General features: G+C 49.7%; 1 protein-coding gene across 1 annotated transcript; it reads right to left on the bottom strand.

The window, feature by feature from the left end:
* Window positions 1-1,003: 1,003 nt before the first annotated feature.
* prrg2 (proline rich Gla (G-carboxyglutamic acid) 2) lies at window positions 1,004-26,449 on the bottom strand. Its single transcript, XM_072492253.1, has 7 exons — window positions 26,276-26,449; window positions 16,879-17,004; window positions 14,896-15,059; window positions 11,526-11,565; window positions 9,273-9,402; window positions 7,244-7,414; window positions 1,004-5,700 (listed from the first exon to the last, which is right to left on the bottom strand). The coding sequence occupies exons 2-7, from the start codon at window positions 16,985-16,987 to the stop codon at window positions 5,670-5,672; spliced, it is 645 nt and encodes a 214-aa protein (XP_072348354.1). The 5' UTR covers window positions 16,988-17,004; window positions 26,276-26,449; the 3' UTR covers window positions 1,004-5,669.
* Between the last annotated feature and the right edge of the window lie 745 nt (window positions 26,450-27,194).

The following is a 27,194-nucleotide window of genomic DNA, read 5'->3' as shown; positions in this document are numbered from 1 at the left end:
GGTCATTGATGAAGCGGCTGATGATGGTCGGGCCCAGGACACTACTCTATGGAATTCCTGCAGTGATGTCCCAGCGCTAAAAAAAAATTTTTAAACATTTTTTGTTTAGAAATTTAGACTACCCAATTAATTTTTTTCCAATTAAGGGGCAATTTAGCGTGGCCAATCCACCTAACCAGCACATCTTTGGGTTGTGGGGGCGAAACCCACGCAAGCACGGGGAGAATGTGCAAACTCCACCCGGACAGTGACCCAGAGCCGGGATTCGAACCTGGGACTTCGGCGCCGTGAGACAGCAGGACCACCGTGCTGCCCCCTCCCAGAGCTAAAACGATTGACCTCTGACCACCACAACCATCTTCCTTTGTGCTGGGTATGACTCCAACTAGTGGAGGATTTTTCCCCTGATCCCCATTGACTTAAGTTTAGCTAGGACTCCTTGAAGCCATACTCGGTCAAATGTTGCCTTGATGTCAAGGGCAGTCACTCTCATCTCACCTCTGACATTCAGCTCTTTGGTCCAAGTTTGAACCAAGGCTGTAATGAGGTCAGGAGCTGACTGACCTGGCAGAACCCAAACGGAGTGTCCGTGAGCAGATTATTGCTGACTAAGTGCCATTCAATAACACTGTTAATGACCCTTTCCATCACTTTGCTGATGATGGAGAGTAGACTGATGGGGCGGTAATTGGTTGGGCTGGATTTCCCTTGTGTACAGGACACACTTGGGCAACTTTCTACATTGCCGGGTAGATGCCAGTGTTGTAGCTGCACTGGAACAGCTTGGCTAGGGGGGCGGCAAATCCTGGAGTACAAGTCTTCTGGGATATTGTCAGGGCCCATAGCCTTTGTCGGATCCGGTGCCTTCAGCCATTTCTTGATATCACTTGGGGTGAATCAAGTTGGCTGTATACCGACATCTGTGATGCTGGGGACCTCTGGAGGAGACCGAGATGGGACCATTTGGGGGGAGGGAAATGGTAAACATTGGGAAGAACAGGAATATTGTTTGAAGAGTTTATTAAACAAAAGAAGTGAAGATAAAAGACATTTTATTACAGAGCTCTTACAGAACTATATATATATATAAAATATATTAAGCACATAAAATACTAAAGTGACAACTAGTACAAGGCAAAGTGGTTCTGTTTTTGTACAGAGACCTAGCTTCGCAGGAAAGCCTTACTCGGAATTTATTTCATTTGTTTCCATATTCTTGCACACCCACCATAATTCTCTTCCCTCCTCTCCCAAGGACATAGCGGCCTTGGGGTGGGGTGTGTGGAGACACACCCAGGTAAAATGTTGGTTCCTTTGCCTTTCCCCTCTGGGGACAGTAAATTCAGAAAGGAGGTGAGAGGTAAGTGATATAGTCCATCCAGCCAGTATCTCAATGTATCAAATTAAAATTCCTCTCTCCTCTCCCCCCCCCCACATTGAGTCTTGCTGGGGTACGGTTTCATGGGCATTGGATAGCTCTGAATGAGCGCAAGCCTAGAATCAGGGTTGCGACAAAACCAGAGCTTGATGCCCACGCAGTCCTATTCATCAAGGCGTCAATGGAAGATTTTTTTCAAGAAATTTAGAGTACCCAATTATTTTTTTTCCAATTAAGAGGCAATTTAGCCTGGCCAATTCACCTCCCCTGCACATCCTTTTGGATTGTCCAGGGGAGGGGGGGGGGGGGTGAGACCCACGCAGACACAGGGAGAATGTGCAAACTCCACACAAACCCGGGATTGAACCCGGGTGCTTGGCGGCGTGAGACATCAGTGCTAACCACTGCGCCGCGTGCTGCCCCAGGGTCAATGAAAGATGTTTAGAATTCTGAAACCTGGCTGATTTACCCTCCCACAGGCATCTACCTCACCGCCCCTTAAATCCATCAAAGAGGCCTTTTGTTTTTAAATTTAGCTACCTACCCTGCACATCCTCGCAGACACGGGGAGAATGTGCAAACTCCACACGGACAATGACTGTGGCTAGGTGATCCTCGGTGCTGTGAGGCAGCAGTGCTAACCACTGCGCCACCGTACTGCTCTGTCCATCAAAGACACCTAACTGACCTTCCCTTCAGCCTAACCCCCAGGGTCCGGAGGTCAACTGTGTCATCCCAATTGCTAGCATGACAGAGGTCAGCTAACTTGGCATAGACTGCGTACACAGCCCAACACCTCCAATTTGTATGCCTCAACACGGTTACAAGGCTCATTGATGGAGGCACTGATTTAACACCTTACCCCCCCCATCCCTGCTTCCCATAGATCTCAGCCAGCCAGCTCCAGAGCCTTCAATAAAGGCAGCAACCCAAGGTCCTAGCCACAGTGAGCGAGACACAACCCCAGGCTGACTCAGGATAGCCAGACAGGAAGTAGAAATCGGAAGGGAAGTATCTTTACTGACATGTTGTGAATGGTTTAAAATGTTCTAGATTTTACCCCTCGTTGCCTGTAAGGGGGAGGGGGGGGGGGGGGGGGGTTTCCCTCTCATGTTACTTTGCAGCCTTGGTTCCACTGCCTAAGACATTTGATCTCTTAGTGTTTCTCCATCTCCCCCGCCCTTCCCAAAAAAAGCAAGACAGTGGACGTATGAGAATCACACACTGCCTTGTTAAAATTGAGGACTTCCAAATAACTTGCAGGGTTTACAGAAGTTTTAATAAGCTGCGGCCTTGCCCCCTAAACCCCCCCCCCCCCCCCACCATCACCGCCACCCGCTCTGCCCACCTAGCCAAGCCCACCACCGAGCCAGTGTCTTTGAAACCCACCCTCTGAAGATAGGAATTAGAACGACAGCATAAACCCCCAAACTGCCTTCTTTAAATGAGCTGTAATATCCCTCGCCCATTCTCTCCCCCCCACAACCACCAATCTGATTTGAGGAGTATTTCTAGAAAAATGTGCAATTCCTTCACTGGGTCCAAGTCCTGACAATCCCTCCTGCATCTTTGTTCAATCTATTGGCAAGGTCTAGGTGCTGTCAGAAGTCGAGGCCTGGGGGTTGCCATGGGTACTGCAAACATTGAAGATCGAGGCCCCTTCCCTCCACAATTTCCGTCCCGTTCTTCTCCATACCCTGTCCGCCACCCCCCCCCCCCCCCCCCCCCCCCCCAAACAACCCTCCAAAGTTTTATTCAGTCGGGTACAGACGTTGCTGGTTTCTCCCTCTCAGTAGTTCCGGGATTAGGTCTGATTAGTCAAGCTGTCTGTGGGGATCTTGGCCGGGAGAGTGCTACTCACTCATTTTCGGTCAGCATGCGAGATTGTTCACTTACAGGCTCAGAAATCTTGAATCCGTAAAATTTCAGCCGTTTAAAATTGGGGACAGGTCCCATTAAAGTGGTCGCTTCGCTTTGTGTTAGGTGCAGTTTTGGGTCCGGGGGGGGTTCATGATCCCTATTGAATCCTCGTCTTCTTAAATGACCACCTCCCCTTGTCTAAAAGTCGGTGGCGACACATCAGGTACAGTTCCAAAAAGACCAGCAGCCTCTAGTGCGATACCCGGGGGTCATCATTTACTTGTGAGCGAGGTATCGCTATTTCATTTAGCCATTCAGGCGATCGAAGGGTCTTGTGGCACAGTGGGTTGAGGTTTTTGGCAATGGCAGGTGTCGGGGAGAGGTGGCAGGTATGGGGGAAGAGGTATTTCACTGAGGGGGGGGGGGGGGGGGGGGGGGTTAATCAGAGTTGGCAACACGAGGGTCACAACCAATTCCACATTCTGGCCTCACATCCACGAATATGCATTTCCCTCAGCGGGTGCAGCAATACTGGCCAATTTCTCACCCACCTCGGCCCGGTTTGAATGAGAGGCTGCCGCGTGGAATTGTAGCTGCCCCACCATCAGTTACCTCCTGCTGGGATACAGTTCCACCTCACTCATGAGGCCCATGTTTCAGGCTTAACATCGAGGTCCAGGGGCCTAAACAGGGGCCTGTGGCATACACAACATCTCACTGGGCAATTCTCTGCCCCTCCCCAAGTCACTGACACGATATCTAGCATTAACGAGAGAGGACACATTATAATTTTTCCTCAATGGCTATTACTACCTTCTACGGAGTGTCTAAGTAGATACTTACTGGATCTGGCAGTGTCAATACAAAGGCACTAAGCAGCACTTTGCTTCAAATACAGCAAAACCAGTCTTGCACTAGTCATTCTCTTAAGAGATCCCGGGTCCATCCTCTCTGCTCCCCTCTACCTATCCCCACTGCTCAACCAACAGCTCAGTCCTGATACCCTATTCCAGGCCTCTGCCACTTGTAATGAGCCCCTGGGAAGAAGTGTCCGAGCACAGTTTATATGGCGTTGCCATGGAGAAAGCAATGGGAAATAATAGACTCTTCAATCTCCCGGGTAATTCAAAGGTGTAAGGCTTGGACATATTACTTTTGTTTGCAGAGAATGGGTCCTTGTGGATGAATGCATGTCATTTCAAATGAGTGTAAATAAGCCACGTTACGAGTGTGACTCTTATATCTCAACATGGTTGTTAGTGTAGCTATTAGCGCACTCAGGGTCGTTCAGCAAATGCTGCCCAATTGGCGAATTGCCAACATGTCTCTCTTTTCAGCAATATCTTGGTTGCAATAGATGGGGCAGAGGAGGCTTTAACTGGGGTTGGTTGCTGTACACCTCCAGCTGAGGGGGGATGGGTTGAGAGGAGAGGGGGGGTGGGGGGCAGCTTTGAGGAAGTGGGGCTGGAGATGAACCTGGTCTCACGTTAACCATTCAGCAACCACAATGATGAATGTCTCTACCATCGCATCCAGTTCCCCCCCCACCACCAACCCCAATACCTCTTTGGAGATCCTTACTGCCCCAGGGAAAGTAACCCAATTGTATGTTGCCAGCCAACAGGGCAGCGCACTTGACCCAAGTCCATCACCACCCATCCCAAGTACACCCCCCCCCCTCTCAACCTTGAGTTTGGGGATGATGATGATGCCGGGGGTGGGCGGCAGGGTGAGGATCTAGTCCAAAGGTAGCTCCCCTACAGACACCTCTTGACTGAGACCAGACAGCCAGAGGGATGCAATTTCGGGCAAGTGTTGGGAAGGTTCAGTCGGCAGAATGGTGCAACAGCGGTGGTACATTTCTGACCCTCTGCCGCGAAATATTCTTTTTTTCTTGTTCTTTAAATAAATTTAGAGTACCCAATTCATTTTTTCCAATTAAGGGGCAATTTAGCGGGGCCAATCCACCTACCCTGCGCATCTTTGGGTTGTGGGTGAAACCCAGGCAGGCACGGGGAGAATGTGCAAACTCCACATGGACAGTGACCCAAGGCCGGGATTCGAACCCGGGTCCTCAGCGCTGCGAGGCAGCCATGCTAACCACTGTGCCGCCGTGCTACCCCTGCCGAGAAATATTCTAACAGTAAACGTCAATTGGCATCGATTTGCAACCTCAAATTATTTACAAAGTGAAACAAAGAAGAAGAAGGGATGAACTATAATTTAAACTGGTGATTGCAGAAGAGCTGTTGGTTCGTGAAGATTCTCTGGAAGAATGTGATCCGATATACTCGAGGGTTTTCTTTTTCCTTTAAATCATCTTCACTTATTTTACGATCCTCAAAATACTGTCCGGTAGCTCCGTCCCCCTTCTCCAAGTTGCGAGACTTCATCCACAGCTCGTCAATGCACATGGTAAGCGGCCCAATTTTCATCTTGGCCTTGCCTCACGTGTTGATCCACTGCAGAGAGGAAGGGAAGGGATAGGAGATGGTCATTGTCTTGTCCCTTATAAGCATCTTCCACCCCCTCCCACAAACCCCAGCCCGCAGATATACGAACACCCACCCAAGATCTCACCCTGCAAATATCGACATGCTACTGGGAACACAGCCCAGCCCACCCCACCCCAAACCATGACTAAATATTGACACTGTCCCAGGGAACACCTGCCATAAACCTGAGACACACCCAAGGGACCCCCAATCCTAAACTTTGAAATAAAAGGAAAGGATTTGCCGGCACATAGCACCTTCCACATCTCAAAATCCTTCACAGCCAATGAGATACTTTGAAAGTGTGGTTGCTGCGACAATGCGGGAAATGCAGCAGCCAACAGGCACACAGCAAGATCCCATTAACAGTACTGAAGTCATACCAGGTTAAAGGATGTCGATTGAGGGGTAAATATTGCCCAGGGAGCCTGGGATAATCCCCCCCTCACCCCTGCTCGTCTCTGAAATAGTGCCATATGATCATTTACATCTGCCAGAGCAGGCATGGTCAATGGTTTGTCGCTTCAAAAGAAACAGCGCCTCTGACAATGCAGCACTCTCCTCTCAGTACTGTCGTCCTGATTTTTGTGCTGAAGCCCTGGAGTGGGACTTGGGAGTCAGAACGTCATAACCCCATGCTCACAGCTAAGCCATGGCTTATACTCAACCGTATCAGGCACACTGTACCAATGTTAGTGGCAGAGAGTGTACACAGGAACAAATAACCCACTCATAAATAATTACAGAAACTTAATGCCCTTGCAGTCTCTCCAAGATTGTCAAATGGATCCTCTGTCAGGGTCAGAGGTCGCACAACGCCCTACCTTGTCGGAGGGCAGCGATTGCTGTTGGGACTAACTCTCCTCGTTCATTCTCCAGTGCCTCTCATTCTCCTCTCCAGTGCCTCGTCATTCTCCAGCTCAGCCAGCAGGGGGCATCACAGCCAACCTCACCTGACATCGACAAATATCTCCCAGCAAAAAAAGGTCATCGGGGTCAAGGCCTCAGGCTTTTCCTGACCAATTGCCATGGCAACATACTGCTAATCAAGGAACTAAAACAGCTAGAGTTGCCCGAGCGTCCTCGAAAACATCCTTGTGGGGTGGCTTGCAACCCCCCGGGGGACAAAATAGAAGGTGTTCAGATTTCCTTTCTTCACACACTCTGCATCACCAATAAAAATATCCGAGACGGGTTCTATAAGGTTTAAATTTACCCAATAAGGCAATGAAGTATCTGTCCACTTTCTGATTGGCTGTGGGAAACTGGGGCATCACGATGATGGGCATGTCTGGCCAGCAATGGCGCAAATGTGGAGGTGGAGGCGAGGAGGCCGTGTGACATCACTTCCAGGGATAGGCCCAGCAAGAGCTGGCAACCGCACAATTGATGCCCAGGTGCCACCCTCATTTAACACGGAGGATCTTGGAATTTACTTATTTGACTTAAAGAGACAAAGATTAGTTGCGAGCGAGAACTTCAAGAGCGAGCGACGCCTGAATGTACAAACCCAGCGTATGGCGGGGGAGAGGCATCGTGATGCCCTGATCTCGTCAATGCCTCTTCGTACGAGGGAAGTCCTGGAGCGTCGGTCGTCAGATTCGTCAGGGGCACCTCTTCATTCGGCGGGCTGACTGATCGGCTGACTGAGGCTGGGCCTCGACCTCGATACACAGGCGGCCTGGAAGGCAATTGAACAAGATGAGAAACAGGAGGGGGAGAAAACCTATCCGAGGAGACACTTTTCCCCCTCACTGTTCCATTTTGGGTTTTCAATAAACTCATGCGTGCTCCCCCCCCCCCCCCCCCACACACACCGGATTTTCTCTCCCGACCTCTCTTGGCCAGGGAGGGAGGGGTACAAAGATGTCCTAGTAGGTAACCCCAGAAGCCATTTCTCACCCGCGCAGTGTTGGCAGGTTGCCGGACTGTGGTGGGAAGCATGACCCCCCACCCCCGCTTCGCCCACTCTCCAACATACTTGCCCCCCCCCCCCCCCCTATTGCTTGGACCACCGATTCCACCTCCCTTCGGAATACATCACCTGCAATCAGCTTATTTAACCAATCCTTGGCCAGGTTGGCAACCACGGTAAAAGGAGAACTCAAACTTGTAACTGCATCAGGATGGTTCCCCCTCAGTTAGCAGAGGTCCTACTATAGGGGGAAGGTGGTAGCAGAGTAGTTATGTCACTGGGTTGGTCATCCGGAGGCCCGGCTAATGCCCTGGGTACACAGGTTCAAATCCCCCCACGGCAGCTGGTGGAATTTAAATTCAACCATCAACAATTGTCATTAAAAAACCATCTGGTTCACTAATGCCCCTTTTGGGAGGGGGCACAGTGGCACTGCTGCCTCACAATGCCAGGGACCCGGGTTCGATCCCGGCCCCGGGTCACTGTCCGTGTGGAGTTTGCACATTCTCCCCGCGTCTGTGTGGGTCTCACCCCCACAACCCAAAAGATGTGCAGGGTAGGTGGATTGGCCACGCTAAATTGCCCCTTAATTGGAAAAAAATAATTGGGTACTGTCAATTTCTAAATAAAAACGGTGACAGGACATGAGCTTGGAGGAGACTGAGGGGAGTGTTTGATCGAGGTGTACAAGATTATGACAGGTTTAGATCAGGCATACACTCTTGCCATTTGCTGACTGCACCAGGACTAGGGGGACACGGATTTGTGATTTGGGGAAATGGATGAAGGGGCAATGAGAGGAAGAATTTTAAAAAAAAGTAATAGAATCTCTGCAGTGCAGAAGGAGGCCATTCATCCCATCGAGTCTGCACTGACCACCTGAAAGAGCACCCCAACTAGGCCCACTCCCCAGCGCTATCCACACAACCCTACCTAACCTGCACATCTTTGGACTATGGGTGGAAATCCACACGGACGCGGAGAGAACGTGCGAATGCCACACAGACGGTCACCCAAGGCCGGAATCAAACCCAGATCCCTGATACTGTGAGGCAGCAGTGCTAACCACTGTGCCACCCATTAGCAAGTGATGCGTGACAATGACATGGAATTCGACGCCTATGAGAGTGGTGGCAATGAATTCAAAAGGAAAATAGATGGGCATTTGGAAGGAAATAAAGGTGCGAGGCTACAGAGAGAGAGCGGGGGAGTGGGGCTGACTGGATTGCCGTGCAGGGAGCCAAAATGGACACGATGGGCAGAATGGCGGCACTGCTGCCTCACAGCACCAGGGTCCCCGGTTCGATTCCTGCCTCGGGTGACAGTCTGTGTGGAGTTCTCCCCGTGTCTGTGTGGGTTTCCTCCGGGTGCTCCGGTTTCCTCCCACAGTCCAAAGATGTGCAGGTTAGGTGGATTGGCCCCCGCTACATTGCCCTCAGTGGGGATACTGGAATGGGGTCTCTTTCAGAGGGCCGGTGCAGAGTTGATGGGCCGAATGGCTTCCTTCCACCCCGTGAGTGACTATGACCCTCCCCTCCCAGTGCGTGTAGACTGCCACAATGTGTCAGCCCCAGACTCGCCCACTCTGCCCCGGGTTTGAAGTCCCCCCCTCCCTCATACCAACCTGTCCGCTCTCTTTCCCCTCTGCTTGCAGAAGTAGACAACAAGCAGTCCGACGAGGATCAAGAGGATGAACCCACCAATCAGGCCCGCAACCAGCCCGGCCACATCGAACTTGTGGGCGGTAGGGCCCCCTGAGGAACAGAGAAGACACACTCAGTCTGGACATTCGCAATTCAGGGGACAACAGTGGCATCGTCACTGGACTCGCAATCCAGGTGCCCAGGGTAATGCTCTGGGGCCCCGAGTTCAAATCCCGCCACAGCAGATGGCGAAATTTGAATTTGATTTAAAAAAAGGAATCTGGAATTAGAAGTCTAATGATGACCATGAAACCATTGTTAATTGTCATTATAAATGCATCTGTTTCGCTAATATCCTTTAGGGAAGGAAATCTGCCATCCTTACCTGGCCTGGCCTACATGTGACTCCAGACCCACAGCAATATAGAATTTACAGTGCAGAATGAGGCCATTCGGCCCATCGAGTGTGCACCAGCTCTTGGAAAGAGCACCCTACCCAACCGCACACCTCCACCCTATCCCCATAACCCAACACTAAGGGCAATTTTGGACACTCCGGGCAATTTAGCGTGGCCAATCCATTTAACCTGCGCATCTTTGGACTGTGGGAGGAAACCCACGCACACACGGGGAGAACGTGCAGACTCCGCACAGACAGTGACCCAAGCCGGGAATCGAACCTGGGACCCTGGAGCTGTGAAGCAATTGTGCTAACCACTGTGCTACCGTGCTGCCCCTTTGGTTGACTCTTAAAAAAAAATGCCACTCAGTTCAAGGGCAATTAGGGATGGGCAACAAATGCTGGCCTTGCCTGGGACGCCTATGTCCCGTGAAAGAATAATGACAAAAAAAACTAACAATTTAAAGGCTCTGGGGACATGGGTTCAAGTCCCACCATTGCAGCTCGAGGAATTTAAATTCAATTAATAAATCTGGAAATCAGTAACGGTGATAATTAAACTATCTTTGAATGTCGTAAAAATCGATCTGGTTCACTAATGTTCTTTGGGGAAAGAAATCTGCCATCCTTACCCGGTCTGGCCTATATGTGGCTCCAGACTCACCGCAATTCGGGAGCCTCTTAACTGCCCTCTGAAATGGCCGAGCAGTTCAGGGGCTATTAGGACAGGCAACAAATGGTAAATCCCAAAGAATATCTCAAAGTCTGACCAGGAGTGGGAGAGAAGAGTGGAATCCAGGCACCCGAGACTCGCGTCAAAAGGGGCACAAATTTCACAGAACAATGACACAAGCACTTTCTAATTGTAATAATATAAAACCACGAGGAACCACATCAAAGACACCGTCATGTGAAGGGAAGGAGGGCAGCACGGTGGCGCAGTGGGTTAGCCCTGTTGCTTCACGGCGCCGAGGTCCCGGGTTCGATCCCGGCTCTGGGTCACTGTCCCTTGTGGAGTTTGCACATTCTCCCCGTGTTTGCATGGGTTTCGCCCCCACAACCCAAAGATGTGCAGGCTAGGTGGATTGGCCACGCTAAATTGCCCCTTAATTGGAAGAAATGAATTGGGCACTCTAAATTTATAAGAAAAAGAAAAACAAATGTGAAGGAGGGGCATTGCAGAAATTGATTAGAAAAGGCGATACTTTTCCCCAGCTGTTCCTCAATGGATAGCATTCTCGCCTCCGAATCAGAAGTCCCACTCCAGACACTTCCGAGCACTTCCCTTGCAGTACTGAGGAGTGCTGCATGGTCAGAGGTGTCATCATCCCAGCGAGATGTTGCACGGAAGCCTCATCTTCCCTCTCATGTGGATGCAACTAAACCTGTGGTACTATTGTGATGAAGAGAGGGGAGATGGTCCCCTGGTGTCCTGGACCATGTTCAATCACTGAAAACTAGAGACACGCTGTCCAAGCTTTTAATCATGTAAATGCTACATAGATTCATACACAGGGAGCTGGCCTTTGCAAGGAAAAGGAACATGTCCCGGCATTGTGCCTTTTGTTTAAAGAATTGGACAAAAGCATCGGGGACAATAGGTTCCTCATGTATGCTCCCTGGCAATGTCGCCACCAATCAGAACAGACTTGGCCAATCCGCCTAACCTGCACATCTTTGGACTGTGGGAGGAAACCAGAGCACCAGGGAGGAAATCCACGCGGACACGGGGAGAACGTGCAGACTCCGCACAGACAGTGACCCAAGCCGGGAATCGAACCCTGGCGCAGTGAAGCAGCAGTGCCGACCACTGTGCCACCCTGCTGCTGCTTACCCGGTTTCTGGTCCTGCAAGTATTTTTTCCAAAAGTCACGCTGGAAAAAAAAAAGAAGAGTAAATTTTAATAATAAAATAACGCAATATTAAACTGAGACCCCGTTTATCCCCTTGAGTGATTGTAGAAGATCCCACACATTATTCCGAAGAAGAACTGGGAGTTAATTGACAGTCACATTTCGTACATTACAAGTGACACCTCGAAGCATGGTAGCACAGTGGTTAGCACTGTTGCTTCACCGCTCCAGGGTCCCAGGTTCGATTCCTGACTTGGGTCACTGTCTGTGCGGAGTCTACACGTTCTCCCAGTGTCTGTGTGGCTTTCCTTCGGGTGCTCCAGTTTCCTCCCAGAATCCCGAAAGACATGCTTGTTAGGTGAATTGGACATTCTGAATTCTCCCTCCATGTACCCGAACAGGCTCCGGTGTGTGGCGACTAGGGGCTTTTCACAGTCACTTCATTGCAGTTTTAATGCAAACCTATTTGTGACACTAATAAACATTTATTTAAGTACTTCATTGGCTGTGAACTGCTGTGGGGTGTCTGGAAGTTTTGGAAGATGCTTTTTAAAAAACTCAAGTCTCCCTTTTTAAAAACAAAAATCCAGAATCTCTCGAGATCTATTAAACCGAGTATCTGATCATGTCAGGCTTGCTCTAGAGGGGGTACACGTCTCCTGTGTTGATGTGTCAACTATTTGTGCGAAACCAAATAAATTAAATTAAATAAACTGAGGGGCAAAGTAGAAGGGGCAGCCCCTTAAAGGACACTGCCTTAAACAGAAATAAATCCCAAATGAAACTTTAAAACAAAATTTAGAGTACACAATTTTTTTTTTTTTCACGTTAAGGAGCAATTTAGCATGGCCAATCCACCTAACCTGCACATCTTGAGGTTGTGGGTGAGACCCACACAGATTTGGAGAGAATGGGCAAACTCAACATGGACAGTGACTCATGGCGGGGATCGACCCGGGTCCTCGGCGCCGTGACGCAGCAGTGCTAACCACTGCACGGTGGCGCAGTGGGTTAGCCCTGTTGCCTCACGGCGCCAAGGTCCCAGGTTCGATCCCGGCTCTGGGTCACTGTCCGTGTGGAGTTTGCACATTCTCCCCGTGTTTGCGCGGGTTTCGCCCCCACAACCCAAAGATGTGCAGGGTAGGTGGATTGGCCACCCTAAATTGCCCCTTAATTGGAAAAAAAATTAATTGGATACACTAAATTTATGGGGAAAAAAGTGATTAAAAGGGTCAATAAGAGGGCAGCATGTGGCACAGTGGTTAGCACTGGGACTGCAGCGCCGAGGATCCGGGTTCAAATCCCGGCCCTGGGTCACCGTCCGTGTGGGTTTTACCCCCACAACCCAAAAGATGTGCCGGTTAGGTGGATCAGCCACGCTAAATAGCCAATAATTGGAGAAAGAAATAATTGGGCCCTCTAAATTTATTTTTTAAAAGGGTCAATAAGGCACCCTGCAGTGCCCAGTGGCCACGGAGGCCTCAATGCTGCCAATGGATACCGCTCGCTCCCTCTGTAGGGACACCCTGCCACAAATGTAACCTCGCTAGAGGGGCAGACAGTCAGTATTTCGGCAATTTGGGGGCGGGCGGCCGGGAAGGGGGGGGGGGGGGGCGGGGCGGGGGGGGGGGGGGGGGGGGGGGGGAGGAGGGGAGGTTCCGGGGGGTGATGGTCACCCAGTAAGGTTGCCAACCCCTTCAGGATTGGCCTGGGGCCTACAAGAATTGAAGGTCAATCTCCAGGACACTGCGGCGTGTGTGACCCTGGAGAACAAAAAACACCTGGACATTCACTTTTTTTTGTTGTCATTTTCTTTGAACGTTTTGCTTTAACAGGGGTAAAATGGGAAGAAAGGCTACTTATCTTCCAATTGGGGCACTGAGTCTTTTTTGCTATCTGAATGGCATAGGAAGGCAGTGCATCACAAGGCTGGAGGTGTGGGCTGACTAATGGCGGGGGGGGGGGGGGGGGGGGGAGTCATGTGATGAAGCCTCCAGGAATACATTTTAGCACAGTTGGCAACACTGTCATCTGGATCTTGAGATTTGCAAATCCCTCCCTAAGCCTCCCACCTTTATGTTTCCAACAGAAACTTACAAAATTCTAACAGGATTAGACAGAATAGATTCAGATAGAATGTTCCCGATGGTGGTGGTGGAGGGTGTACGTGTGCGCGTGGGGGCACGGTAGCACAGTGGTTAGCACTGTTACTTCACAGCTCCAGGGACCCGGGTTCGATTCCCGGCTTGGGTCACTGTCGGTGCGGAGTCTGCACGTTCTCCCCGTGTCTACGTGGGTTTCCTCCGGGTGCTCCGGTTTCCTCCCACAAGTCCCGAAAGACGTGTTTGTTAGGCGAATTGGACATTCTGAATTCTCCCTCCGTGTACCCGAACCGGCGCCGGAGTGTGGCGAGGAGGGGATTTTCACAGTAACTTCATTGCAGTGTTAATGTAAGCCTACTTGTGACACTAATAAAGATTATTATTATAATAGTGGACGGCACGGCAGTACAGTGGTTAGCACTGTTGCTTTACAGCGGCAGGGTCCCAGGTTCAATTCCCGACTTGGGTCACTGTCTGTGCGGAGTCTGCACGTTCGCCCCGTGTGTGCGTGGGTTTCCTCCGGGTGCTCCGGTTTCCTCCCACAGTCCAAAGATGTGCAGGTTAGTTGGATTGGCGTTGATAAATTGCCCTTAGTGTCAAAAAGGTTAGGTGGGGTTACGGGGATAGGATGGAGGCGTGGGCCTAAGTGGGGTGCTCTTTCCCAAGGGTCAGTGCAGACCCGATGATTCTATGATTCTGTGTTATCTGCATCTTTTAGGCAGGACTGACTTTTTTCCCAGTCCGTTAACACTCCTGCAGGACGCCTCGAGATGTTTGATTCCCCTCTCGGCGTTACTCCCATCAGATGTGTTCCTGGCATCGTGTGGCTGCGACCAACCCTATTGGCCAGTCACCCAGATACAGAAGCTGGCCGAGAAATAAATCGGACCTCTCCTGATGGACAAGTCATCGCAGCTGGCAGCGACAAGGGTGTTTACGGCAAGGCAGAGCGGAGGGTGGAGCCTCTGCATGATTCAAAGCATACTTTGCAGCATCTGGCGGCAGGCATTGTAAGCAAAGGGCCATCATTAAGCAAGGCCAGCTGCTACAAAATCCTTCAATGGTGGGTCAGCTGACGGCTATAAGAATGGACGATGGGTTCCTGCAGGAAATTGCCCTCAATTATGCGAGCTCGCCTGATCATCGAAACCATGCAATGCCCTGTCCAGGCAGCACGAGGCCTATTGTGCCCCCCAAGAACCAGCCCTTCAAAACCTTTATAGTCCCTCGCCCCTGATATGACACCCACCGTCTTCTTATCATTCTCAAAGATTTCATGAGCTTCCTCGTAATTGCATACTTCCTCGAAGCATTCCCGTTCCAGATTTCCCGGGGTGATGAATTCAAAATCCCAGCTATTGTACATTAGTTTTCGGCTCAAAAAGACGGCTGCTTGACTTTGATCCAGGAACACTGAATGTAATTAGAGAAACAAACATAATATCTATTTGAAAAACTCTATAACTCCAAAACGCTTTCTGCCGAGATCGGTGCGCCATTTTGATTCGCAGAAATCTTAGGCCGAGAGAGTTGAAAAATGCCACAGAATTTACCACATGGAAACGGGCCATTCGGTCTAACTGGGCGGCACAGTGGTTGGCACTGCTGCCTCACAGCGCCAGGGACCCAGGTTCAATGCCGGCCTTGTCTGTGCGGAGTTTGCACCTTCTCCCAGTGTCTGCGTGGGTTTCCTCCGGGTGCTCCGGTTTCCTCCCACAGTCCAAAGGTGCATAGGTTAGATGGGGATACAAGGATGAGGTAGGGGATTGGCCTTGGGAGGGCGCTCTTTTGGAGGGTCGGTGCAGACCCGATGGGCCGAATAGGCATTCTAGAAACTGGACCAGGCTGGTGTTTATGCTCCACGAATCTCCGCCCATCTCCTCTTTGATTAACTTCGCGTCCCACCTGTCTGTATTCCAGCTTCCACTTCAACGCATCTATCCTGGGTGGTTAAGTATGTTCAAGGACAGATTTTTAATCAGTAAAGGTATCGAGGGTTAACGGGATAAGGTGGGAAAGTGGAATTGACGTTTATCAGATCAGATCAATCATGATCTCTGATTCGATTACAGGAGCAGGGATGTCTTGCTGTAATAATACGGGGCTTGGGGAGGCCACAGCTCGAAGACTGTGCATTTTCGATCTCCTTATCTTTGTTTTTGTAAATTTAGAGTACCCAATTCAATATTTCCAATTAAGGGGCAATTTAGCGTGGCCAATCCACCTACCCTGCACATCTTTGGGTTGTGGGGGCGGAACCCATGCAAACACGGGGAGAATGTGCAAACTCCTCACGGACAGTGACCCAGAGCCAGGATCGAACCTGGGACCTCGGTGCCGTGAGGCAGCAAGGCTAACCCACTGCGCCACTGTGCTGCCCTTTGATCTCCTTATCTGACAAAGGATGTTCTTTCTCTAGAGCAAGTGCAGCAAATGTTTACCAGACCGATTCCTGGGATGGCAGGACTGGCGTACGGGGAGGGATCGAGGGAGTTAGGATTATATGTGGGGGGCACTAAGGCACAGTGGTTAGCACTGCTGCCTCACGGCATCAGGGACCCGGGTTGAATTCCGGCCTTGGGTGACTGCCTGTGTGGAGATTGTATGTTCTCCCGGTGTCTGGGTGGGTTTCCTCCGGGTGCTCCAGTTTCCTCCCACAGTGTAAAAATAGGCAGGTTAGGTGGGGTGACAGCGATAGAGCAGGGGCGTGGGCCTCAGTAGATTGCTCTTTCGGAAGATTGGTGCAGACTCAATGGGCCGAATGGCCTCCTTCTGCACAGTAGCGATTCTATGGGTATTTGCTGGAGTTCAGAAGGAGGGGGGGGGAGAACCGGAGGGGTGTGGGTGGGGGTGGTGGTGGTGATGGTGGTTGCGGGGGGGGGGGGGGGGGGGGGAGACAGGCTTTTGAGTTGGATGATCAGCCGTAACCATAATCAATGGAGGAGCAGACTCGATGGGCCGAACGGCCTACTTCTTTGCCTCCATGTGGTAACGGGTTCAACATCCATACCATTCTCTGGGTAAAGTAGGTTCGCCCAAATTCCCTGCTGGATTTAAGAGTGCCTTTTACCTTTAATAGCCTCGAGCTCAGCTATTGGAAACTCCCTCACCCCACCTGCTCTTTCAAATGTTTTCCATATTGTCCTGGCACCAGTAAATGGCGAAACCAATGCTTTTGGAAGATTTTATTTCAGAAACCGGTGTAGAAAATGAAGGGAAACAGAACACGTACCTTCACCTTGAGCATTTCCTTGCTGCGTCAGTGTCCGTGCGTCCAGCCAGCGGGTGTGGGCGAGGGCGGAGATCAGAAGTACAAAGCATAGTGACTGATATGTAACCATGCTGGAAACCCTGGGTCCTGGCGTAGAGAGAGAGGGAGAGAGGGCACACACGTTAACACAAAGCTGCTGCTGGTGAGGAAGATTGGGCTATTCTCTGAAAGGCTGTGGGTTTAACTATTCCAACTGCTCTCCCACATTCCATCCTCCACAAATTTGAGGTTATCCAAAAGCCCCTTTGCCCTGTATCTTAACTCGCTGAAAGTCCCATTCGCTGATCACCCCTGTGCCCGCTTACCCACAGTGCCTCCCGAGTCGAGCATCGTCCGGACTTGAAAATTCACATCCTGGTTTTCAAATCCCTCCGTGGCCGCGCCCCTCCCACCTCTGTAATCCACCCCATCCCCATAACCCTCCCAAATATGGCCTCTTCAACATCCCGGATTTTAACCGCTCCCAAGTTCTGAAACTTCCTCCCTGCACATCTCCATCTCTCTATTTCATGTCCCTCCTTTAACAAGCTCCCTCAAACTGATCTCTTTTTTAGATTTGGTCATCTAACCTACCATTTCCTTATGTCGGCGGGCACAGGGGTGAGCGTCATATTTTGGTTTATAATATGCTCCTGCGAGGGTGGCATGTGGCGCAGTGGTTAGCACTGGGCCACGCTAAATTGCCCCTTAATTGGAAAAAAATAATTGGGTAATCCAAATTTATTTTTAAAAAAAATAATATGCTCCTGCGAGGAGTTTCATTATGTTAAAGGTGCTATGTAAATATAGGTTGTTGTTGTTGAAAGAATTGGGTGTCGCCAGCGATGGTGCTGTTGTTGTAATGTTGCTGGACCAGCAGCTCAGGCTAATGCTCCAATAAATCTGCAATATAAACCTCGTCTCAGTAATGGTGACCACCACAACAATCGTCAATTGTTATAAAAACCCGTCTATTTCACCAACATCCTTTCGGCAGGGCAGCACGGCTGCACAGAGGTTAGCACTGCTGCCTCACAACACCAGGGGCACAGGTTCAATTCAGCCTCAGGTGACTGTCTGTGCGGAGTCTGCACGTTCTCCCCGTGTCTGCGTGGGTTTCCTCCGATTTCCTCCCACAGTCCAAAGATGTGCAGGTTGGGTGGGGTTATGGGGATAGGGTGGGGGAGTGGGCCTAGGTAGGGGTGCTCTTTCAGAGAGTCAGTGCAGCCGCAATGGGCTGAATGGCCTCCTTCTGCACTGTAGGCATTCTATGGTCCTATTCTATGGAAGGAAGTCTGCCGTCCTGACCCAGTCTGGCCCACACGTGTGACTTCAAGACCAAAGCAACGGGGCTGACCCTTAGCTGCCACTCCGAAATGGCCAAGCAAGTCACTCAGCCAAGCAAGTCACTCAGTTCAAGGACAATTAGGGATGGGCAACAAATGCGGACCTTGCCAATGATGCCCACCTCCCAGGAAAGAATAAAGAAAAAGCTATCCAAACGTGGCTGTGCTTCACCCAAGCACCCAATTTCCACCTGGGTGCCAAGGAAATAAGCATGTGCTTTGGGTTGCCAAGTTTGGTTAAACTTACTAAGCGCCTTGCATCTTATACCTCGCCCCTCATCGCCGCAATCTTTAGATGATTCTTAACTATTCTCCAGTTTTTTTCCCATAATTAATAAGCATGTGATAAATTTAAAATGACTACATGCTTTTTTTTTTTTTTAAATGCCCTCATTTTACACTTGGGTTGCTCATGACAGCAGCCTGGGGATTGATTTTTATTTCCCAATTCGTTCAGGACAACGAAAGAGAAAATACCTGGAAAATCTCAGCAGGTCTGGCAGCGTCCGTAGGGAGAGAAAAGAGCTAACGTTTTTGACTCTTTGTCAAAGCGAACAGACAGAGAAAGTGGGAAATATTTATACTGTGAGTGAGAATGAAAGATGAGTCATAGCCACAGAAATCCAGGAAAACCGGGTGCTAATAACCACAGAAACCAAGGGGAAAGAGTGCTAATGGCAGTCCCCAGAGAGGACAAAAGACGTGAAAGGCCAAACATCAGAGAAACTATCAGAGGCTGAACTGTGACAGATGGTGATGTGGGGAGAGGAGAAGGGGGAATAAAGAGGAGAAGTTGGGGTTGGGGAAGGGGGGGGGGTAAATATATATTAAGAAAGTCAAGAAAGAAAGAAATGGTGAAAGACAGTGAAAATGAAATGGGATGAAAACAAATGCGTCGAGGTGGGGTAGAGCTGATCATCTGAAGTTGTTGAATTCGATGTTGAGACCGGAAGGCCTGCCTAACCGGAAGATGAGATGTTGTTCCTCCAGTTTGCATTCAGGACAAGCAATGACAGCGCGAGTTGGACTGTCTAACCTGGGAGGGGCAAAGCTTTTTTTTTTGTTTTGTTTTGTTTTATAAATTTGGAGTATCCAATTCATTTTTTCCAATTAAGGGGCAATTTAGCGTGGCCAATTCTCCTACCCTGCGCATCTTTGAGTTGTGGGGGCGAAACCCACGCAAACACGGGGAGAATGTGCAAACTCCACATGAACAGTGACCCAGAGCCGGAATCGAACCTGGGACCTCGACGCCGTGAGGTAGCAGCACTAACCACTGCGCCACCATGCTGCCCTATTGGTAATGACTTACTTTAAAGAACAATGGAGTTGCTGGCAAAACCGTCTCAAAGGGCACTAAACTCCAAACCAGAGACTGGGTAGTACAGAGCTTGAATGGTCCCAAAGCTTTTCATCTGGCACTCGTCAGGACAAACACAAGAATGCTAAATTTCAAACAATCACAACAGTTTATACTCCAGAAGAAAAAGGGTGCTGATTGGTTGGCAGGTTAACTCGGATTGGTTGAGGCGGTTGCCATGGAGAAAGCAATGTGAGCTTTAGGCTCCTCAAGCTCCTGGGTAATGCAAAAATGACTCAAGTCTTGGACATATTCCTCGTGTTTGCAGAGAACGAGTCCCTGCGTATGACTGTGTGTTGGTTCTAGCAAACAGAAATGAGCCCTAATACAAACTCGACTGATTGTCTTAAAATGGTTGTTAGTGTAGCTATTAGTGCACTCAGGGTTGTTCAGCAACTGCTGCCCAATCGAGATGAAGGGAAGGAGGGGAAAAGAAACAAAAGCAAAGAGGAGCCGAGCAAAGGAAAACAAGTCCAATTTCTATAATGCCGTCTGCGACCCCAGAACGTCGCAAGGTGCTTTCCAGCCAATTAGGCACTTTTGAGGTACGGTCACCGTAGTAATGGAAGAAACATGACCACCAATTTGTGCAAAGCAAGATCTCACAAACAGCAATATGATAAATGACGAGATCATCTCCTTTATTGAGCTTGGTTTATGGATAAATATTCATCTAAACATCACATCGAAGAAGGGGCAATACACACCTTATCAAAAGGGGAAAAAAACAAGGCTCCTCACCCAATGAGAGGGGGAACCTTTCTACAAACATGAACTCTTCACTTCACCTGATCGCCAGAGGTCCTAATGCAACGCCGAGAGCGCAGATGCGAAAGTAAAACTGAAAATGTCCTAACCCCAGTTTCCTTCCCGTCACACCTTTCAAGTTTTGAGATCCAGCAGAGAGATCTTTCGCAAGACTCACTCTTTTAGAAAGACTCACTCTTTCGGGACACGCCCTGACGGTCTGAATCAGCCCATTGCATACACCAAACAAGTTTCAGCATGACCCACGACGCAGGGACTATCCCAGTACATCAACTTATGAAACATCATTCGGCAGGAGTACACCAGTACGTCAGGCTATAAACCGCCCTCAACGTCACCATCCATCAACTTGTAACAAAGTCAGGCAGCCTGCCGATAATCCGGGCTACACATGATGGCTGCCTCATTGGACGAGGTACTGACTCAAAATTTAGAGTACCCAATTATTTCTTTCCAATTAAGGGGCAATTCAGGGTGGCCAATCCACCTAACCTGCACATCTTTGGGTTGTGGGGGTGAGACCCACGGGGAGAATGTGCAAACTCCACACAGACAGTGGCCCAGAGCCGGGATCGAACCCGGGGTCCTCAGCGCCGTGAAGCAGCAGTGCTAACCACTGCCCATCCATGCCGCCCTACTGCCTGATTGTTACCCCAGCGACAGTCAGATACTGTGATGCAGCATGACAGAACATTACAGGGGTGGGCGCGATGAATCTGCCAATCCAGATGGTGAGGTGGGGGAGAGAAAGGGTGCAATTACACCTCCCTCTTTTTCTTTCTGCATTTCTTGTCCAGTGTCTGGGACGTGGACTCAAGCCCAGGGTTCGCTATAGCCAAACAGCCACTGCACTTCCAAAAAAAATAAAAACCTCTTCGAAATCCCATGGTCGTGAATGGCGCTACGGAAATTCAATTAATTGTTGTTCTCAACAGCGATGCCCCTCTCGGATCTCCATTGACACAGCTGCTTTGTGCAGTCAGAGGTCGGTGTTTCTTTTTCTTGGACAGTCCAGTCGCCAGCGCTCGCTGTGCAAACAGACAGATATTCCCACATAAAACAGGAAGAGGGGCTGTGACGCCAACCCTGAAAAGACGACGTTATAACCCAACAGGCCATTACAAAGCAATTATCCAGACGCAGTTACTGAGGGCAGGCACCTCCCCTGCTGTCAGTGAGATCCATACCAACTGAATTAGAATCCTTTTAAAACACATGGCGGATAAAGTAATTGAAAATTTGTGTCAAACAATCAGATGCTGCAAGTCCATTCTCTCATCTAGTGCCTGTTGACACAGTCTCTCTCTGATAGAGACACAGGTATTGCACCTTTTGGCACAAATAAACTATTAGACCTAAGCCTGACATTAGTGCTGACACCTCCAAACTATTCCCAATTCCCATCCTCACTGCCCCCGACGTCAACACCATTTTCACAAATGCTTCACGGCGCTGAGGTCCCTGGTTCGATCCCAGCCCCGGGTCACTGTCCGTGTGATGTTTGCACATTCTCCCAGTGTTTGTGTGGGTGTCGCCCTCACAACCCAAAGATGAGCAGGAAAGGTGGATTGGCCACGGTAAATTGTCCCTCAATTGGAAAAAAATAATTGGGTACTCTTAAATTTATTTTTTAAAAGATGAGATGTCAAACCGAGGACCTGGCTTTCTCTCTCTCTCTCTCTCTGCTGGATGATAAAGATCCCCCGGAGCAGGAAGGCAGGTTGCTCCAGTGAGCTGGTCACTATATTTCCCCAAAGCATCATCACGAAGATCTGGCCACAGTCACATTGCTGCGTCGTGGCATCACTCTGCGTGCAAATTGGGCCTGCTGCAAATGACAAATTTCAAAATGGGCTTTAAAGTGTGCAAAGGAAGTGTCTGGTATTCCAGGGTCAGAGGGGGTACCACGATCATCTCCAATTGTGGATTCAACCTCTACTCCAGAGACTTGAGCATGCAAGATCAAGGCTCAGCGGGTTCTGCACTCTCGGGAAACAGGCCTTTCGAATCAGATGTTAGACCTGATCTTGCCTCTTGGGTGGATTTGAAAGGTCCCCATGGCCACTATTTCGAAGAAGAGTAGGGAAAGTTCTCTCTGGTGTCCTGGCCAACATTTGTCCCTCAGCCAACGTTCACTTCAAACCAAACAGATGATCCGTTCGGTCGATCATCTCGCTGCTGCCTGTGGGAGATCGCTGCGCAAACATTAGCTGCCACGTTTGCCTACATTACAGCTATAACTTTCAACATGCTTTATTGGCTGCAAAGGGCATTGAGGATGTGAAGGGTGCTATATAAATGCAAGCCTTTTCCTATATCAGAGACAGCCTCACAGGAAGTGTAGAAGATGGTTAAAAGTGCAGCAAAAAAAAAACATTCATCTGAACATTAGATTTTCTTGAGGCAAGGGGGTCAAGGTTATGGAGGTAAATGGGCACGTGAATACAAACAGATCACTCACGATCTTATTGCCTGGCAGAGCAGGCTCGAGGGGCTGAACGGCCTGCCTCGCTCCTCTTTCGAATGTTAGTTTCACAAAATAAACTTGAGTGCAAGACACAAGTTCCAGCTATTATAAGGTAACGTTAGGACTGAGGTTGGTCAGCTCTACTGGCCATCGGGAGGTCAATGTACAGAATGGTTTCCACGTTGCAATGGGTTGAAAGTGGTGCGCTACAATGATAAGTGAACTAATTATGTCCAAAAGCCATCTCATTAGCTTGTGACAAAATAAGGGGCGGCACGGTAGCACAGTGGTTAGCACCGTTGCTTCACTGCGGCAGGGTCCCAGGTTCGATTCCCACTTGGGTCACTGTCTGTGCGGGGTCTGCACGTTCTCCCAGTGTCTGCGCGGGTTTCCTCCGGGTGCTCCGGTTTCCTCCCATAAAGTCCCAAATGATGTGCTGTTAGGTAATTTGGACATTCTGAATTCTCCCTCTGTGTACCCGAACAGGCGCCGGAATGTGGCGTCTAGGGGATTTTCACAGTAACTTCATTGCAGTGTTAATGTAAGCCTACTTAAGACAATAAGGATTATTTATAAATTCCAATGTCGCGAGCTTTCCCAGAAAGAATAAACAGGCTCTTTTCTTATTTTTATTCATTTGGATGGGTCAACATTTATTGCCCATCCCTAATTGCCCTTGAACTGAGCGACTTGCAGGGCTATTTTTCAACCACATTGCTGACTGGAGTCACATGTAGGCCAGACCAGGTAAAGACAGCACATTTCCTTCCCTCAAGGGCATTAGTGAACCCGATGGGTTTTTGCAACAAATCAACAGTGGTTTCATGGTCTTCGTCAAGACTTTTAATTCCAGACTTTTATTGAATTCAAATTTCACCAGCTGCCACGGTGGGATTTGAACACGGATCCCCGGAACATTACCCTGGGTCTCTGGATTACGAGCCCAGCGACAAGACCCTATCGCCTCCTCGGCTACTATCTGGTTGGGCAGTGTTTCGGCTCCCATTTTGTTTTTTTGGCCCACTTTCCCCGCCCCCCCCCCCCCCTCCACACGAGCGCGTCGTTTGTGTTCAGCTCTGACGTCAGACAAAACCACTCGTGGTGCTGACGGACTTCGCCCTCTCGTTAAATCGACGGCTGTCAGATTTCACAGCGGACCTACCTTGCGAACAGACTGCGAGAGTCAAATTGTGCAAGCCTGTACTTTCCAGCTGCTGGAGTTTGCCCAGCAGGAAGGAGTCGTGCACCGACTCATCCGCTTCCAGCCGGTCCACATTTAGGCGTTGGCCTCAGCACCCCAGTTATGGCTGGGGTGGGGGCGGTGCAAACAATCCGGCAGCCATTTTGCCCCTGATCACTGTCCAGGGACCCACAGCTGGAAAACGTGCTGATCGGAAGCGCCCCTTTTACAGCATCGCTGAGCCGATTTGAAGCCTGCTCACTGTTGCAGTGTCGGGATCCTGGCTGCCAATCCACGCACAGCAAGATCCCACAAAATGGCAACGTGGTGGCAACCAGCTATTCTGCGATATCGATGGATGGGGTAAATATCCGCAAGTGCCCCTGGGAAGACCCCTGGCTCTTCCGAAATGGTGGCCACGGGGATAGTTTCCACCCACCCCACGAGGGGAGGCGTGTCCTCAGATGAACGCCCCAATCGGAAAGGCAGCAACTCTGACAGTGCAGCATTCCCCCCTCAGTACAGGACAGGGAATGTCAACCTGGATTTTATGCCCAGGTGTCTGGTAACCTATGACCTCCTGACTTGGTGGGCTCCCAATGGGGCATGTTGGCTGACAGGCCCCCTTGTCTGCTTCCAGCCTGGGGATTAATGGCATCTGACGCAAGAATGGGGGGGGGTTCCCCTGCAAAGATGGGGCAAACGGACTGAGATCCCGGGTGAAAGTATCCTGGAATACTCAATGTCACCAACTCAGTGTAGCAATGCAGGTAAACTTTACAATGCCGAAGAATCGTAGAACGATACAGTACCGGAGACCATTCAGCCCATCACTCCTGTGCTCCTCTGAGAGACAGCCAATTAGCCCCCGTTGCTCTGCTCTTTCTCCATAGCCCTGCAAAATAATACCCCCTTCAAATGTTTTCCTCTGATACCAACATATGAATTAGGAGCAGCAGTAGGCCACTCGGCCCCTCGAGCGTGCTCCACCATTCAGTAAAATCATGGCTGATCGGATTGTACTCTCAAACCCGCATTTAATTTTCAACATTTTTTTTTTTTTACATTTAGAGCATCCGAAATGAAATGAAAATCGCTTATTGTCACAAGTAGGCTTCAAATGAAGTTACTGTGAAAAGCCCCTAGTCGCCACATTCCGGCGCCTGTTCGGGGAGACTGGTACGGGAATCCGTGTCCAATTATCTTTTCCAATTAAGGGGCAATTTAGCGTGGCCAATCCACCTACCCTGCACATCTTTTGGGTTGTGGGGGCGAAACCCACGCAAAGACGGGGAGAATGTGCAAACTCCAAATCCCTTCCTCGGTCTTAAACGAATCGTGAGTGAAATGAGAAGATAATTTTCTCCTTAAATCATTTCCACTGTACAAACTGTGAATTGTGATCTGATGGGACTGTGCATGTTTGTAGATGTTGCGTGCATGTTCGAAATAAAATACCTTTTTTGTTTAATAAACAGAAAATCATTTTATGACCAAACACCACACACACACACAATGATTACAAACACTATTTAACACAACTAAACAAGAGAATGAATTAACACAACTAAACAAGAAGAAAGGAGCTGAACGGCTGCTGTGTTGAAAACAAGGACACGGAAGACAAAAAGTGGAGGCCGAGTCCATGGGGGTTAAATATAAACCGGGGGGGGGGCGGATCCACAGGCTCCTCATTCTTCTCAAGACAAGCCCAGGCAAATCCACGCCCCCCAAAACCTCCACAATTATGAAATCCAACTTTCAGACAATTCTCAAAAAGATACACACACCCTTTTGCCTGAAATTAACCTGGCCGAAGAGTTTGGGGTGGGTGGTGTTCACGAAATATAGGCCGGCCGAAATATAACCCAAATGTGTCCAATTTTCCCTTGGGGGGGGGGGGGGGGGGGCTTAGCAATGACAGGAGAACAATGTTCCCAGTCAGTGTTAATGAGGGTTTCAGAAAAACTAGACAATCTAGTTGGAGGGTTTACCTGGCTCTGGCTCCGTCTCTCCCCGCCCACCCCCAAAAAAAAACACCCGTCCCTTTTCGTTTCAATTAAACAAAAATTTTAGAATAAAACTGTTTTGAAAATAAAAATCTGTTTTCTCTTAACTAAGAGTGGGGGTGGGGGGGGGGGGGGGGAGAAGACAGGGGTAATTCGGCACGTCTCTCACCCCCCCCCCCCCCCCAATCGAGTCAGAAATAAAAACTATTCACACCCCACACACTAGCAAACAAAACCAGTGGAACTTACAAACTTGGCGTTTCAGGCGCGACGATGACAGCGATTGATGAATGGGTTCAAGCAAACCGGGTCCCTTCAACAGAACGTCTCTACTTGTACATTTCTACAAATCCCCATGTTTCTTCCGTTTCCTCCACTCCCTAATAGTCAGGTGTAGCCGGGAGAGTAACAAACAAGAGAGAGAGAGGGAGGAAAAAAATTGGACAAGAATATTACTGGATTACTCATCCGCCAATCACGCGCTTGCAGGTAACAGGGAAAAGTAGCAACTGCACTCAAGAAATTGACACAAACAAAAAGAGGGAAGTACTTGGTCACTTTTTGGAGTGGGACGAGGCACTGCAGGTGTACACCATTAATAATAATCTTTATTATTGTCACAAGTGGCTTACATTAACACTGCAGTGAAGTTACTGTGAAAATCCCCTCGTCGCCACATTCTGGCTCCTCTCCGGGTACACTGAGGGAGAATTCGGAATGTCTGATTCGCCTAACAGCACGTCTTTCAGGACTTATGGGAGGAAACCGGAGCGCCCGGAGGAAACCCACGCAGACACGGGGAGAATGTACAGACTCCGCACAGACAGCGACCCAAGCCAGGAATCGATCCCGGGGCCCTGGCGCTATGAAGCAACAGTGCTAACCGCTACTTGGGCTGCGCCTTCTGAATCCCCAACCCTTACCACCAAACCATCCAGAAGGGCAAGGGGCAGAAGACACATGGGGAGCAACCAGCCGGCCACTCACCGCCCTGACTTGGAAACGTATCGGCTGTTCCTCCGCCGTGGCTGGGTCAAAAGCCTGGGACTCGCTCCCTGACAGCACCGAGGGTGTACCTACACCAGATATTGGTTCGAGAAGGCAGCTCAGCGCTATGTCCTCGAGGGGCATTAGGGATGGGTAATACATATCCCCAACCCGCCATCCA

This window comes from Scyliorhinus torazame, chromosome 29 (assembly GCF_047496885.1).
Source record: "Scyliorhinus torazame isolate Kashiwa2021f chromosome 29, sScyTor2.1, whole genome shotgun sequence".
NCBI classification, from domain to species: Eukaryota; Metazoa; Chordata; class Chondrichthyes; order Carcharhiniformes; family Scyliorhinidae; genus Scyliorhinus; species Scyliorhinus torazame.
This window is presented reverse-complemented; position numbering and strand designations above follow the sequence as displayed.